Source organism: Callithrix jacchus, chromosome 5 (assembly GCF_049354715.1).
Source record: "Callithrix jacchus isolate 240 chromosome 5, calJac240_pri, whole genome shotgun sequence".
Taxonomy (NCBI): Eukaryota; Metazoa; Chordata; class Mammalia; order Primates; family Cebidae; genus Callithrix; species Callithrix jacchus.
In genome coordinates, this window is record NC_133506.1 from 96350816 (window position 1) to 96364068 (window position 13253).

The 13253-nt window shown below is 40.7% G+C and overlaps 1 protein-coding gene across 2 annotated transcripts in view; it reads left to right on the plus strand.

The window, feature by feature from the left end:
- The window catches only part of APPBP2 (amyloid beta precursor protein binding protein 2), a 74644-nt gene that overhangs the window by 22815 nt on the left and 38576 nt on the right, over positions 1–13253 (plus strand). The window contains exons 3-4 of one of the 2 annotated variants that reach the window (XM_078373718.1): positions 2966–2994; positions 4459–4610. In XM_078373718.1, the coding sequence (XP_078229844.1) occupies positions 4490–4610 (121 nt within the window). In that variant the 5' untranslated portion in view covers positions 2966–2994; positions 4459–4489. The remainder of the gene's footprint in view (positions 1–2965; positions 2995–4458; positions 4611–13253) is intronic. The other variant, XM_002748188.5, reaches the window with a different exon arrangement.

Here is a 13253-nt window from a genome sequence, read left to right on the forward strand (position 1 = left end):
TATCTGGCATTTCTCCCTGTGTTATCCGCCCCCCCCCCGCCGAAGTTACATTTATTTTGGCTAATGTTTTATGTGGTTTAGAAATTATTTCATAAATCTGATTATATCAGAAAATTTAGAATGGATAAAATAATTTTGCCTAGTAAGTGTAGAACCAATATAAATCTATAAAATTGTTTCATTGAGAAATTGTTTCAATTGGTTTTTCCATATGCCTGGTATTATTTTACTATGAATTATGTTTATTTGCACTTGTTACCAGAACCCCTGTCTTACACATTTTTCCAGTCACTGCTTCCCCTCCCCTAGGGTAACCACTAGATTCATTTTATGTATTTTAGAACATATTAAATAAAATTATACAGTTTGTGCACTTTCGTGTCTGGCTTTTTTCCCCCCCAGTATTGTTTTATGAGAATCACTTATGCGCATTTACAGTGTGTTCATTCTCACTGCTGTATATATATATGGTGTTTTATTATATGAATATGTTTTTATTTATTCATTCTATTGTTGATGGACATTTGGGCTCTTTCCAGTTTTTAGCTATTATATCTAATGCTACCCTGAACATTCTTGTAAATGTTTTTTGGTGAACATATGTATGCATATCTATAGATACATACCTAGAAGTAGAATTTGAAACAATTTAAGACAACTCAAGGAGTCTTTGCCAGCATCATAGAAAATATAGTAAAAATACTGTGGCAGTAATTATACAGCCCCAAACAGAAGCTTGGTGACAAAGAGAAGATAATTTGTTCTGCCTGCTTCTATCCCCTTTGGAAAGTTAAAACATTTTGGCAGTTTAGCTTTTTGAGTTCAAAAAAAGGGAGATTGAATTCATCTTCCTGTTGTAAATATAGTCATGTAGAAGTAGCTACAGATCTGGCTTTTCATTGTATTTGCTATTGTCTTTTTTTTGTTTTTTGAGACAGGGTTTCACTTTTATTACCCATCCTGGAGTACAGTGGCAAGATCATGGCTCACTATAGCCTTGACTTCCAGGGCTCAGGTGATTGATTCTCCTACCTCAGCCTCCGGAGTGGCTGGGAATACAGGCATGCACCACCACACCTGGCTAATTTTTCTAGTTTTAGTAGAGACGGGGTTTTGCCATGTTGCCCACGCTGGTATCAAACTCCTGAGCTCAAGCCATCCACCTGCTTTGGCCTCCCAGATTGCTGGGATTACAGGTGTGAGCCACCATGCCTGACCTACTTGCTGTTCTCTTTAGTGTTCTTTGCTAAGTTTAACTGCCATTTTCTTTCCTAACTTGAATTTCTAGGAAAATATGAGTATAGCTTCACAAAATACTGCTGATCTCTAATAAGAATCTTACAAAGTTGTTGGCGTTTATTCAACAGATTAAATACTTGTTGAGTGTTTAATATGCTTCAGGTACTGTTTTGTTTTGTTTTATTTTTATATTTTTATGTTTTTAGGGGTACCTAGGTGCATGCATTTATGGGTTATATAAGATACTTTGATACAAGCATGCAATGTGTAATAATCACATCAAGGTAAATGAGGTATTCGTCACCTCAAGCATTTATCCTTTGTGTTACAGACAATTCAGTTATATTCTTTTAGTTATTAAGATGTAGAATTAAATTTTTTTTTATTATAATCCTGTTGTGTTAGCAAATAGTAGATTTTATTCTGCCTGTTTTTTTGTACCCATTAACCATCTTCATTTGCCCTCTTCTCCCCAGTTACCTTTCCCAACCTCTGGTAATCATCCTTCTTCTATCTCCATGAATGCAATTATTTTAATTTTTAGCTCCCACAAATAAGTGACTACATGCAAAGTTGTTCTTTCCTTGGCTGGCTTTATTTTACCTACCATATATAGTTCCATGCATGTTATTGTAAATGGTGGGATCTCATTCTTTGTTTTTTTTTGTTTGTTTGTTTGTTTGTTTGTTTTGAGACAGAGTTTCACTCTTGTTGCCCAGGCTGGAGTGCGATAGCGTGATCTCAGCTCACCGCAACTGCCACCTCCTAGGTTCAAGCAATTGTCCTGCCTCAGCCTCCTGAGTAGCTGGGATTACAGGCATGTACCACCACACCTGGCTAATTTTGTATTTTTAGTAGAGACAGGGTTTCTTTATGTTGGTCAGGCTGGTCTCGAACTCCTGACCTCAGGTGATCTGCCCACCTCAGCCTCCCAAAGGGCTAGGATTACAGGCGTAAGCCACCACGCTTGGCAAGGATCTCATCATTCTTTTTTATGTCTGAATAGTAGACCATTGTGTATATTTAGTACATTTTCCAGATACTGTTTTAGATCCTGGGACCATAGCAGTGAATATGATCCACAAGGTCCCTTCCTCATGGAGTTTGTATTTTAGAGAGGCATGATGAGATAATAAACAAGTAAATTGGCTGGGCACAGTGACTCGCGCCTGTAATCCCAGCACTTTGGGAGGCCAAGGCAGGTGGATCACTGGAGGTCAGGAGTTCAGCCTGGCCAACATGGTGCAACCTTGTCTCTGCTAAAAATACAAAAATTAGCCAGGCTTGGTGGTGGGTGCCTGTAATCCCAGCTACTCGGGAGGCTGAGGGAGGAGAATCTCTTGAACCTGGGAGGGAGAGGTTGTGCTGAGGTGAGATCGTGCCACTGCACTTCAGCCTGGGCGACAGAGTGAGACTCCGTCTTAAAAATAAATAAATAAACAAACAAGTAAGCAAATAGCATGATTTCAGGGTTTAAGGATAATTTTGAAATATGGCCTATGTACTAAGACTGTAGAGAGACTTCTTGATTAGTTGATTAAAGTTAGTCTGTAAGAAAAACTAATAAATGAGAACTTATCATTTTGGTAAAAGAAGACTAGAAAAACTTTAAAAAATATTCCTGACTCTAAGGAAAAGTTAGCTTTCGGGGATTTGAATCTCTCTAGGTAGTTTTAAACATGGCTGTTGTAAAGATTTAGTGGAATACCTCTCTTTCATCTCTTAGGTTATCTTTCACCAAGTCCAAATCCTTTGGTAAGTGTTTTATGTATTTGTGAAACTAAAAGCATGTAAATTGGCCTTTTTTTTCTTTATCCAAATCAGTGACTTTGTTGTTTACAATTTTGTTTAAAAGCTTTTTTTCTATTGAAACATAATTCACACACTGTAAAATTCACTAGTTTAAATGCTACCATTCAACTATTCACAAGATTTTGCAACCATCACCACTATCTAATTCTAGAAAATTTGATCACCACAAAAAGAAATCATTAACAGTCACTCCATTTCCTCTTACTCTGGCTTACCATTTTTTCAGTTAACAGTCACTCTATTTTCTCAGTTACTGGGTGACCATTAATCTACTTTCTGTTTCTATAGATTTGTCTATTCTAGATATTTTATATAAATGGAGTCTTATATGGTCTTTTGTGACTGACACTTTCACTTAGCATAACATTTTCAAGGTTCATTCATGTTGTTGCTTGCATCAGTACTACTTTTTTTTTTTTATGGCTGAATACTTTCCCATTGTAAGGATAATACTGCATTTTGCTTATCCAGTCATCTGTTGATGAACGTTTGAGTTGTTTCCACCTTTTGACTATTATGAATAATGCTGCTGTGAATGTGGTTAAACAATATTTTGTGTGTATATAGTCTCAGTTCTGTTGAGTATAGACCTAGGTTGTATAATATGGTAACCCTATGTTAAACGTTTTGAGGAACCACTAAATTGTTTTTTGTAGCAGCCGTACCATTTTGTATTCCCACCACCAATGTATGAGAGTTCCCGTTTTTGTTTTTGTTTTTTAACCATGTGACCACTTCAAAAAAATTATAGAAGGGTGTAGTGATGGGTGTCCAGAGAGCCTTCAGCTACTCTGGAGGCCGAAGCAGGAAGATCTTAATTGAGACCAGGAGTTCAAGGCTGTAGTGAGCTGTGGTCATGCCACTTCTCTGTAGTTCGGGTGACAGAGCAGGGCCTTGTCTCTAGAACATAAATAAATAAATAAATATATTTTAAAATTCTGTTGGGTTTAAAGTGTTACTTCCATCATGATTTTGATTTGCATTTCCCTAATCATTAATAATGTTGAACTTCTTATTTTGTGTTTATTGGCATTTGTATATCTTTTGTGGAGAAACAGCTGTTCATATCTTCATTACCTTTTAAGAATTGGATTATGTACCTTTTTATTGTGGATTACAATTTGGTTTTTAGAGCCAATTTTAAAAGTTAGCTTCATCATTCCTTGTCATCGAATTACACATTGTGTACTTTTCCTGAATGTTGTAGGATCACTCAGTTATCTACTGAGTAAAGATATTAGGCTAAATTTTGAATTTTGGCCTCATAATTGATAAGGCAAAATGCTTTTTATCTTATTCCATCCTGGAAAATAATGGTGCTATTATTTAAAAGAGAAGAGAAGCAGCACTTTCTAAAAGGAGAAAAATAAATTACCTCTATAAAATAAACTTTTTCTTTTCTTACAGACATTTGCTTCATCATTGTTTTCAGGCTTTGATGGATCATGGTGTTAAAGTTGCTTCAGTCTTGGCCTACTCATTCAGTAGGCGGTGCTCCTATATAGCAGAATCAGATGCTGCAGTAAAGGAAAAAGCCATTCAGGTTGGCTTTGTTTTAGGTAAGTAATGGTAAAACAGAAGTGTTTTGTCCTGTGATGGACTCAGAATTAAACCTGCTAACAAAGAATTCTTCCAGGATTTTTTCAGAGTCTGCATAAGAAGATTATGAGAAGAACATCAGAACTATTTAACTCTGTGCCAAAGCACTATACTATATATTTGGATAGTGTCTTTCTAAATCCTCATGACATTCTAACTAAGTGTTGGTATTAATAGCATTTTACAAATGAGGAAACAGACTCAGAAAAGTTGAGTAACCGGCTCAAGTCACATAGCTAGTAGAGCTAAGTTTAGAATCCTTTGTCTGTGTGATTCTAAGGTACTTATTTTTCTACCATGTCATGCTGCCACCAGCCTCTTTCACCTACATACTGTAGGCTGTGTCAGGGAACTTCATCCTTTTGGAGCCTCAGTTTTTCCATCTCTAAAATAAGGATTATTTTTTATTTCCTCATGGGGATGTTATGAGGATAGTAGCAACATTGTGAGACCTTAAAAATACATGATAGGGCCAGGTATGGTGGCTCATGCCTATAATTCCTAGTACTTTGGGGGACTGAGGCTGGTGATCACTTGAGATCAGGAGTTTGAGACCAGCCTGGCCAACATGGCAAAATCCCATCTCTACTAAAAATACAAAACTTAATTGAGTGTGGTGACACATTGTCAGTAATCCCAGCTACTCAGGAGGCTGAGACATGAGAATCACTTGAACCTGAGAAGCAGAGGTTGCAGTGAGCCTAGATTGTGCCACTGCACTCTAGCTTGGGTGACAGGGAGACTCTGTCTCAAAAAAGAAAAAAAAAGGCTGGGTATGGTGGTTCTCACCTGTAATCCTAGCACTTTTGAAGACTGAGGTGGAAGGATCACTTGAGCCCAGCAGTTCAAGACCAGCCTGGGCAACATAGCGAGACCTCATCTCTAAAATAAATTTAAAAAATAAATAAATAAATGATAAATATAAAAGTAGAAAAAAGTTTTGTGTGCTATACATGTAGAAAAATCTGTTTAATGTTTGTATAAAATTTTATATGGTTTTCACATATCTGTATAGATAAACATGTTTCAGGCAATTGCATATTAAAGTTTTTGCTACCTTTTTTGTTATTTTGTTTTATTATTTTATTTTGAGACAGGGTCTCACTCTTGTCACCCAAGCTAGAGTACAGTGGCACAATTGCATTAGTTCATTTTCATGCTCCTAATAAAGACATTCCCAAGACTGGGTGATTTATAAAGCAGAAGGCGTTTTAGTGGACTCATAGTTCCACGTGTCTGAGGGGGGGGCCTCACAATGATGGCAGAAGGTGAAAGGCACATCTTACGTGGTGGCAGATGAGAGAATGAGAGCCAAGTGAAAGGGGAAACCCCTTATAAAACTATCAGCTCTTGTGAGACTTATTTTTAGCATGAAATATGTATGAATGGCATGAAACAGTATGGGGGAACCACCTCCATGTTTCAGTTATCTTTCACTGATCCTTCCCACAACATGGGAATTATGGGAACTACAAGATGAGATTTGGGTGGGGACACAGCTAAATCATATCATTCTTCCCCTGGCCCCTCCAAAATCTCAGGTACTCACATTCTGACACCAATCATGCCTTCCCAACAGTCCCTCAGAGTCTTTTTTTTTTTATTTTTGAGACGGAGTTTTGCTCTTGTTACCCAGGCTGGAATGCAATGGCGCAATCTCGGCTCACGGCAACCTCCGCCTCCTGGGTTCAGGCATTTCTCCTGCCTCAGCCTCCTGAGTAGCTGGGATTATAGGCATGCGCCACCATGCCCAGCTAATTTTTTGTATTTTTAGTAGAGACGGGGTTTCACCATGTTGACCAGGATGGTCTCGATCTCTTGACCTCGTGATCCACCCACCTTGGCCTCCCAGAGTGCTGGGATTACAGGCATGAGCCACTGTGCCCGGCAAGTCCCTCAGAGTCTTAACTCATTTCAGCATTAACTCAAAGGTCCACAGTCCAAAGTCTCATCTGAGGCAAGACAAGTCCTTTCTGCCTATGAGCCTGTAAAATCAAAAGCAAGTTAGTTTATTTCCTAGATACAGTGGGGGTACAGGCATTGAATAAATACAGTGATTCCAAATGGGAGAAATTGGCTAAAATGAAGGGGCTAACGGACCCATGCAAGTCTGAAATCCAGCAGAGCAGTCACATCTTAAAGCTCCAAAATGATCTCTTTTGACTCCATGTCTCCCATCCAGGTCATGCTGATGGAAGAGGTGGGTTCCCATGGTCTTGGGCCGCTCCACCCCTGTGGCTTCACAGGGTACAGCCTCCCTCTCAGCTGTTTTCACCGGCCAGCATTGAGTATCTGTGGCTTTTCAGGCACACAGTGCAAGCTTTCAGTGGATCTATCATTCTGGGATCTGGAGGACAGTGACCCCCTTTTTGGAGCTCCAGCAGGCAGTGCCCCAGTGGGGACTCTGTTGAAGGGCTTCAACCCAACATTTCCCTTTCACATTGCCCTAGCAGAGGTTTTTCATGAGGGCTCCAACCTGAAGCAAATTTCTTCCTGGACATCCAGGCATTTCCATACATTCCGAAATCTAGGCAGAGGTTCCCAAATGTCAGTTCTTGACTTCTCTGCACCCATAGGCTCAACACCACCTGGGAGCTGCCAAAGCTTGGGACTTGAAACTATGGTCTGAGCTGTACTTTGGTCCCTTTTAACTATGGCTAGAGCAGCTGGAATACAGGGGACCAAGTCCCTGGGCTGCACGCAGCAGTGGGGTCCTGGGCTCAGCCACAAAACCACAAGAGTGTTTTTTTCCTCCTAGGTCTCTGGGCCTATGATAGGAGGGACTGCCACAGAGGTTTCTGAAATGCCCTGGAGACATTTTCTCCCTTGTTTTAGAGATTAACATTATGTGAATTTCTATAGCCAGCTTGCATTTCTCCTCCAAAAATGGGTTTTTCTTTTGTGTCACATCCTCAGGCTACAGATTTTCCAAATTTTTTGCTCTTTTTCCTTTTAAAACTGAATGCTGGCTAGGCGCAGAATCCCAGTACTTTGGGAGGCTGAGGCAGGCTGATCACCAGGTCAAGAGATTGAGACCATCCTGGCCAACATGGTGAAACCCTGTCTCTACTAAAAATACAAAAATTAGCTGGGTATGTAGTCCCAGCTACTGAGGAGGTTGAGGCAGGAGAATCGTTTGAACCCAGGAGTTAATAGACTCCATTAAAAAAAAAACAAAAAAAAAACTGAATGCTGGCCAAGTGCAGTGGTTCATGCCTCTAATCCCAGCAGTTTGGAAGACTGAGACGGGTGGATTACTTGATATCAGGAGTTTAAGACCAGCCTGGCCAACATAGTGAAACCCTGTCTCTACTATAAATACAAAAACTAGCCAGGCATGGTGGTGGGAGCCTGTAATCCCTGAGCCAGCTACTCGGGAGGTGCTGGCTGAGGCAAGAGAATCACTTGAACAGAAAAAGTGGAAGTTGCAGTGAGTTGATAACTTCCCACTGCACTGCTGAGATCGCCTCACTGCACTCCAGCCTGGGTGACAAAGAGAACTTCATCTCAAAAAATAAAAATAAATAAAACAGCTGGGCGCGGCGTCTCACACCTGTAATCCCAGTACTTTGGGAGGCTGAGGCGGGTGGATCACGAGGTCAAGAGATCGAGACCATCCTGGTCAACATGGTGAAACCATGTCTCGGCTAAAAATACAAAAATTAGCTGGGCATGGTGGCACATGCCTGTAATCCCAGCTACTCAGGAGGCTGAGGCAGGAGAATTTCCTGAACCCAGGAGGTGGAGGTTGCGGTGAGCCGAGATCAGGCCATTGCACTCCAGCCTGGGTAACGAGCGAAACTCTGTCTCAAATAAATACATACATACATACATACATACATACATACATACATACATACATACATAACAAAACAAGAGCCTGGCACGGTGGTTCACACCTGTAATCCCAGAACTTTGGAAGACTGAGGCAGGCAGATCATGAGGTCAGGAGTTTGAGACCAGCCTGGCCAACATGGTGAAACCCTGTCTCTACTAAAAAATACAAAAATTAGGCATGGTGGTGAGTGCCTGTAGTCCCAGCTACGTGGCAGGCTGAGGCAGGAGAATCACTTGAACCTGGGAAACGGAGGTTACAGTGAGCCGAGATCGCACCATTGCACTCTAGCATGGGCAAAAGAGCGAAACTCTGTTTCAATAAATAAATAAATAAGTAAAGCTTTTAGCAGCACCCAGGTCACCTCTTAAATGCTTTGCTGATTAGAAATTTCTTCTGCCAGGTACCCCAAATCATCTCTCTCAAGTTCAGAGTTCCACAAATCTCTGAGGCAGGGACAAAATGTTACCAGTCTCTTGGCTAAAACATAGCGAGAGTCACCTTTACTTCAGTTTCCAACAAGTTCCTCATCTCCATCTGAGACCACCTCAGCTGGATTTCACTATCCATATCATTATCAGCATTTTGGTCAAAGACAATGAAGAAGTGTTTAGGAAGTTCCAAACTTTCCTACATTTTTCTGTCTTCTTCTAGGCCCTCCAAACTTCCAAACTTTACCAGTTCCAAAGTTGCTTCCACATTTTCAGGTATCTTTATAGCAGTTCCCCACTCTACTGGCACCAATTTATTGTATTAGTTCATTTTCATGCTGCTGATAAAGACATACCTGAGACTGGATAATTTATAAAGAAAAAGGAGGCTTAATGGACTCACAGTTTCATGTGACTGAGGAGGCCTCATAATCATGGTGGAAGGTGAAAGGTACATCTTACATGGCAGCAGGTAAGAGAGAATGAGCCAACTGAAAGGGGAAACCCCTTATAAAACCATCAGATCTTGTGAGACTTATTCACTACCTTGAGAACAGTATTGATGAGACCATCCCTGTGATTTAATTCTCTCCCACCAGGTCCCTCCTACAAGACATGGGAATTATGGGAGCTATAATTCAAGATGAGATTCGGTGGGGACAGTCCAGCCATATCAGCAATTATAGCTCACTGTAACTTCAAACTCTGGGGCTCAAGCAGTCTTCGTGCCTCAGCTTCCCAAGTAGCTAGGACAACAGGCATGTGCCACCACATCCAGCTATTTTATTTTTGTTGAGACAAGGTCTTGCTATGTTTTCCAGGCTGGTCTTGAACTCCTGGGCTCAAGCATTCCTCCCATACTACTGGAATTATAGGCATGAGCCATTACACTTCGCTCTTTTTTTCTTTATTAAACAAATTTTTTTGAAGTGACTAGATTAATAGGAAGCTGCAAAAGAGTACCCAGAATTCTTTGAACCATTCCTCCAGCTTCCCCAGTGGTCACATATTATATAACTGTAGGTCAATATCAAAACCAAGAAATTGACACTGGGTATTATACCATTAACTAGACTCCTGGCCCTATTTAGTTTTCACCAGTTTTTACATGCACTCATTTGTGTGTGTATGTGTCTGTACGGTTGATTCATGTAAAGAGTCATATAACCACCATCACTATCAGGATGCAGTACTATTTGATCACCACAAACTACTTTTGTTTTAGGGGGTGTTTTTTGTTTGTTTTTTTGAGATGGAGTCTGCCTCTGTCACCCAGGCTGGAGTGCAATGGTGTGATTTTGGCTCACTGCAACCCCCGCCTCCTAGGTTCAAGCAGTTCTTTTGCCTCAGCCTCCCTAGTAGCTGGGATTACAGGCATGCACCACCACGCCCAACTAATTTTTGTATTTTTAGTAGAGACAGGATTTCACCATATTGGCCAGGCTGGTCTTGAACTCCTGACCTCAAGTGGTCTACCCACCTTGGCCACCAAAAGTGCTGGGATTACAACTGTGAGCCACTGCACCCAGCCCTATTTTTTATTTTAACTTCTCCCATTACTGTGTGCATGTGCTGTGTGTTTTCTGTCTTAAAAGTGTACACACATATACATACCTATCTTTCCCAGCAAATTTTAATAGTCATTTTCTTGTAATTTTTTTTTTCTTTGAGACAGGCTCATTCTGTCACCCAGCCTGGAGTGTAGTGGCACAATCTCAGCTAACTGCAATCTCTGCCTCCTGGGTTCAAGTAATTCTCTTGCCTCAGCCTCCTGGGTAGCTGGGACTACAGGCGTACACCACCATGCCCAGCAAATTTTTGTATTTTTAGTAGAAACAGGGTTTCACCATGTTGGCCAGGCTGGTCTTAATTTCCTGACCTCAGGTGATCCGTCCGCCTCAGTCTCCCAAAGTGCTGGGATTACAGGCGTGAGCCACCACACTGGCCTCTTTTCTTTAATCTTAGAATCATTCTTTGTGGTAGTCAAAGACAGCTTGCTGAAGGAACTTCAGAACATATTTTTTTGAAAGGGACCCTCAGCATTTATTTTTTAGTCTTAGGAATGTCAATAGCAACAAAGCATTGTCCAAAGAAAGTCTCTAAAAACTTGTGATCTTGACTGATGTTAAGGATGATACCCCTTTAGTTCTGGATGATCATGTAAAAATGTGTGCATAGGAGAAATTTAGTATCAAAGAAGATGAAAGGAAGACTAGTGTTCATTGAGGTCCTCAGTCATCTCCACATTTACTTATGCCAATCTGGCCATTGTAATGACCCAGATACACAGATACCTTGGAGGGAGAAACAAGTCCTGGCAAACTTATAGTTATCAGTCTTAATCCTGAAATTACCCAGAGAGTGAAAAAATTACCCAGAGAACTGTTCTGCATACATCACCACAATAAGTTTAGAACATTATTACCACCCCAAAAAGAAAACAGTACCCATTAGCACTCACTTCCATTTCCCTCCAACACCAGGCAAACATCATTCATTTTCTATCTCTCTAGATTTGTCTGTTCTGGACATTTTATATAAATGGACTCTTGAAATATATGGTCTTTGGCTGGGCACAGTGACTCACGCCTGTAATCCCAGCACTTTGGGAGACCGAGGCATGTGTATCACGAGGTCAGGAGTGTGAGACCAGCCTGGTCAACATGGTGAAACCCCATCTCTACCAAAGATACAAAAAAATTAGCTGGACATAGTGGCATGAGCCTGTAATTCCAGCTACTCGGGAGGCTGAGGTAGGAGGATCGCTGAACACGGAAGGCAGAGGTTGTAATAAGCCGAGATTAGGCCACTGCACTCTACCCTGGGTGGCAGAGCAAGACTCCATCTTGGTAGAAAAAAAAGAAAAAAATATGTGATCTCTGTGGCTGGCTTATTTTATTTAGCATAATATTTTCAAAATCCATCCATGTTCTAGAGATATTTAATATAAAGAATATTTGTTTATTTAAGAGACAGGGTCTCGCTGTGTTACCCAGGCGTGTCTTGAACTTTTGGCCTCAATTGATCCTTCCACCTCAGCCTCCAAAAGTGCTGGAATTACAGGCCTGAGCCACTGTATCTGGCCTAATACAAATCATTTTTAACCAGATATTAGAGAACTAAAAAGACAAAAAGGGCAACAGTAGAGTATTAGGGACACAGCAGTAGAATATTAGGAATAGTAGAGTATTGTGAAAACTGGCTACCATACCTGTGGCTTGGGAAACCAAGAGAAGAGGTTGGAATTAGAAATTAGAAATTGTAGGGGTTTGCCCTGTAAAGCTGGGATGCTGTTAGGCTGTTACTGGTGCCTCAGAGGTCTGAAAAGAGGGCCATGGGTCTACGCTAGACCTCTAGGAGGGACAATCTGGGTGACTGTTGCTGGTGTTTGATGGAGTGCTGTGAAACTGGTTTTGCAAGCACTGGAAAACTGCAACTGGTATTGACTATTACTTAATGGAATGAACTACTACTACCAGAGTAAAGAAGCAAACCCCGGGGTGTTTTTGTCAGCAGGAACCTCACTAACACAAACAGGAAAGAAAGTGTCCTTTGCTCTTGCAGTCTTGCAGCCTTTCTCCAGTGCCTCCTATTGGCTGAGCCTAACAGGAAGCCAGCTAGCAAAGGAGAAATGTGGTTTGCAGAGTCCTTGCTCAGCATCCTCAAACATACTCTAGTAGTGTGAATTTGAAGCTGAAAGAAAATACTCTAATAACCAACCCAATACACAATATGCTGGGACAATAAATAGAATATTGCTTAGTATGAATATGAATAATAACCTCATTATTCTGCCCAACTTGGTGAGAAACCTAGAAAGTTCTAAAGCACAGTTCTCTCTAATTAATTTTAAAAATTGCTTAATTACATGTGGATTTAATTAAATATAAAATGTGAATCTAAGCAAAATACAGTATTTTGTTGACTCAGACATTAATACTATTGAGACACACTGTAATTTTTTGTGTGCCAAGAAAAAAAATGCGGCCAATTATTGTAATATTACCATCAGTTTTATCATGTACTCTACTTTGAGAGGTTTTTTTTTTGAGATGGAGTCTCGCTCTGTTGCACAGGCTGGAGTGCAGTGGTATGATCTCTGCTCACTGCAGCCTCTGCCTCCCAGGCTAAAGCCATTCTCCCACCCCAGCCTCCTGAGTAGCTGGGACTACAGGCACTTGCCACCACACCTGGCTGGCTTTTATATCTTTTGTAGAGACAGGATTTTGCCATTTCACCCAGGCTGGTCTCAAATAATTTCAGAGATTTTTTTTAATGTGCAAAAAAACATGTTTTAGAACATACCATGATGGTATGTTACTTCGTGTTTTCTGGTT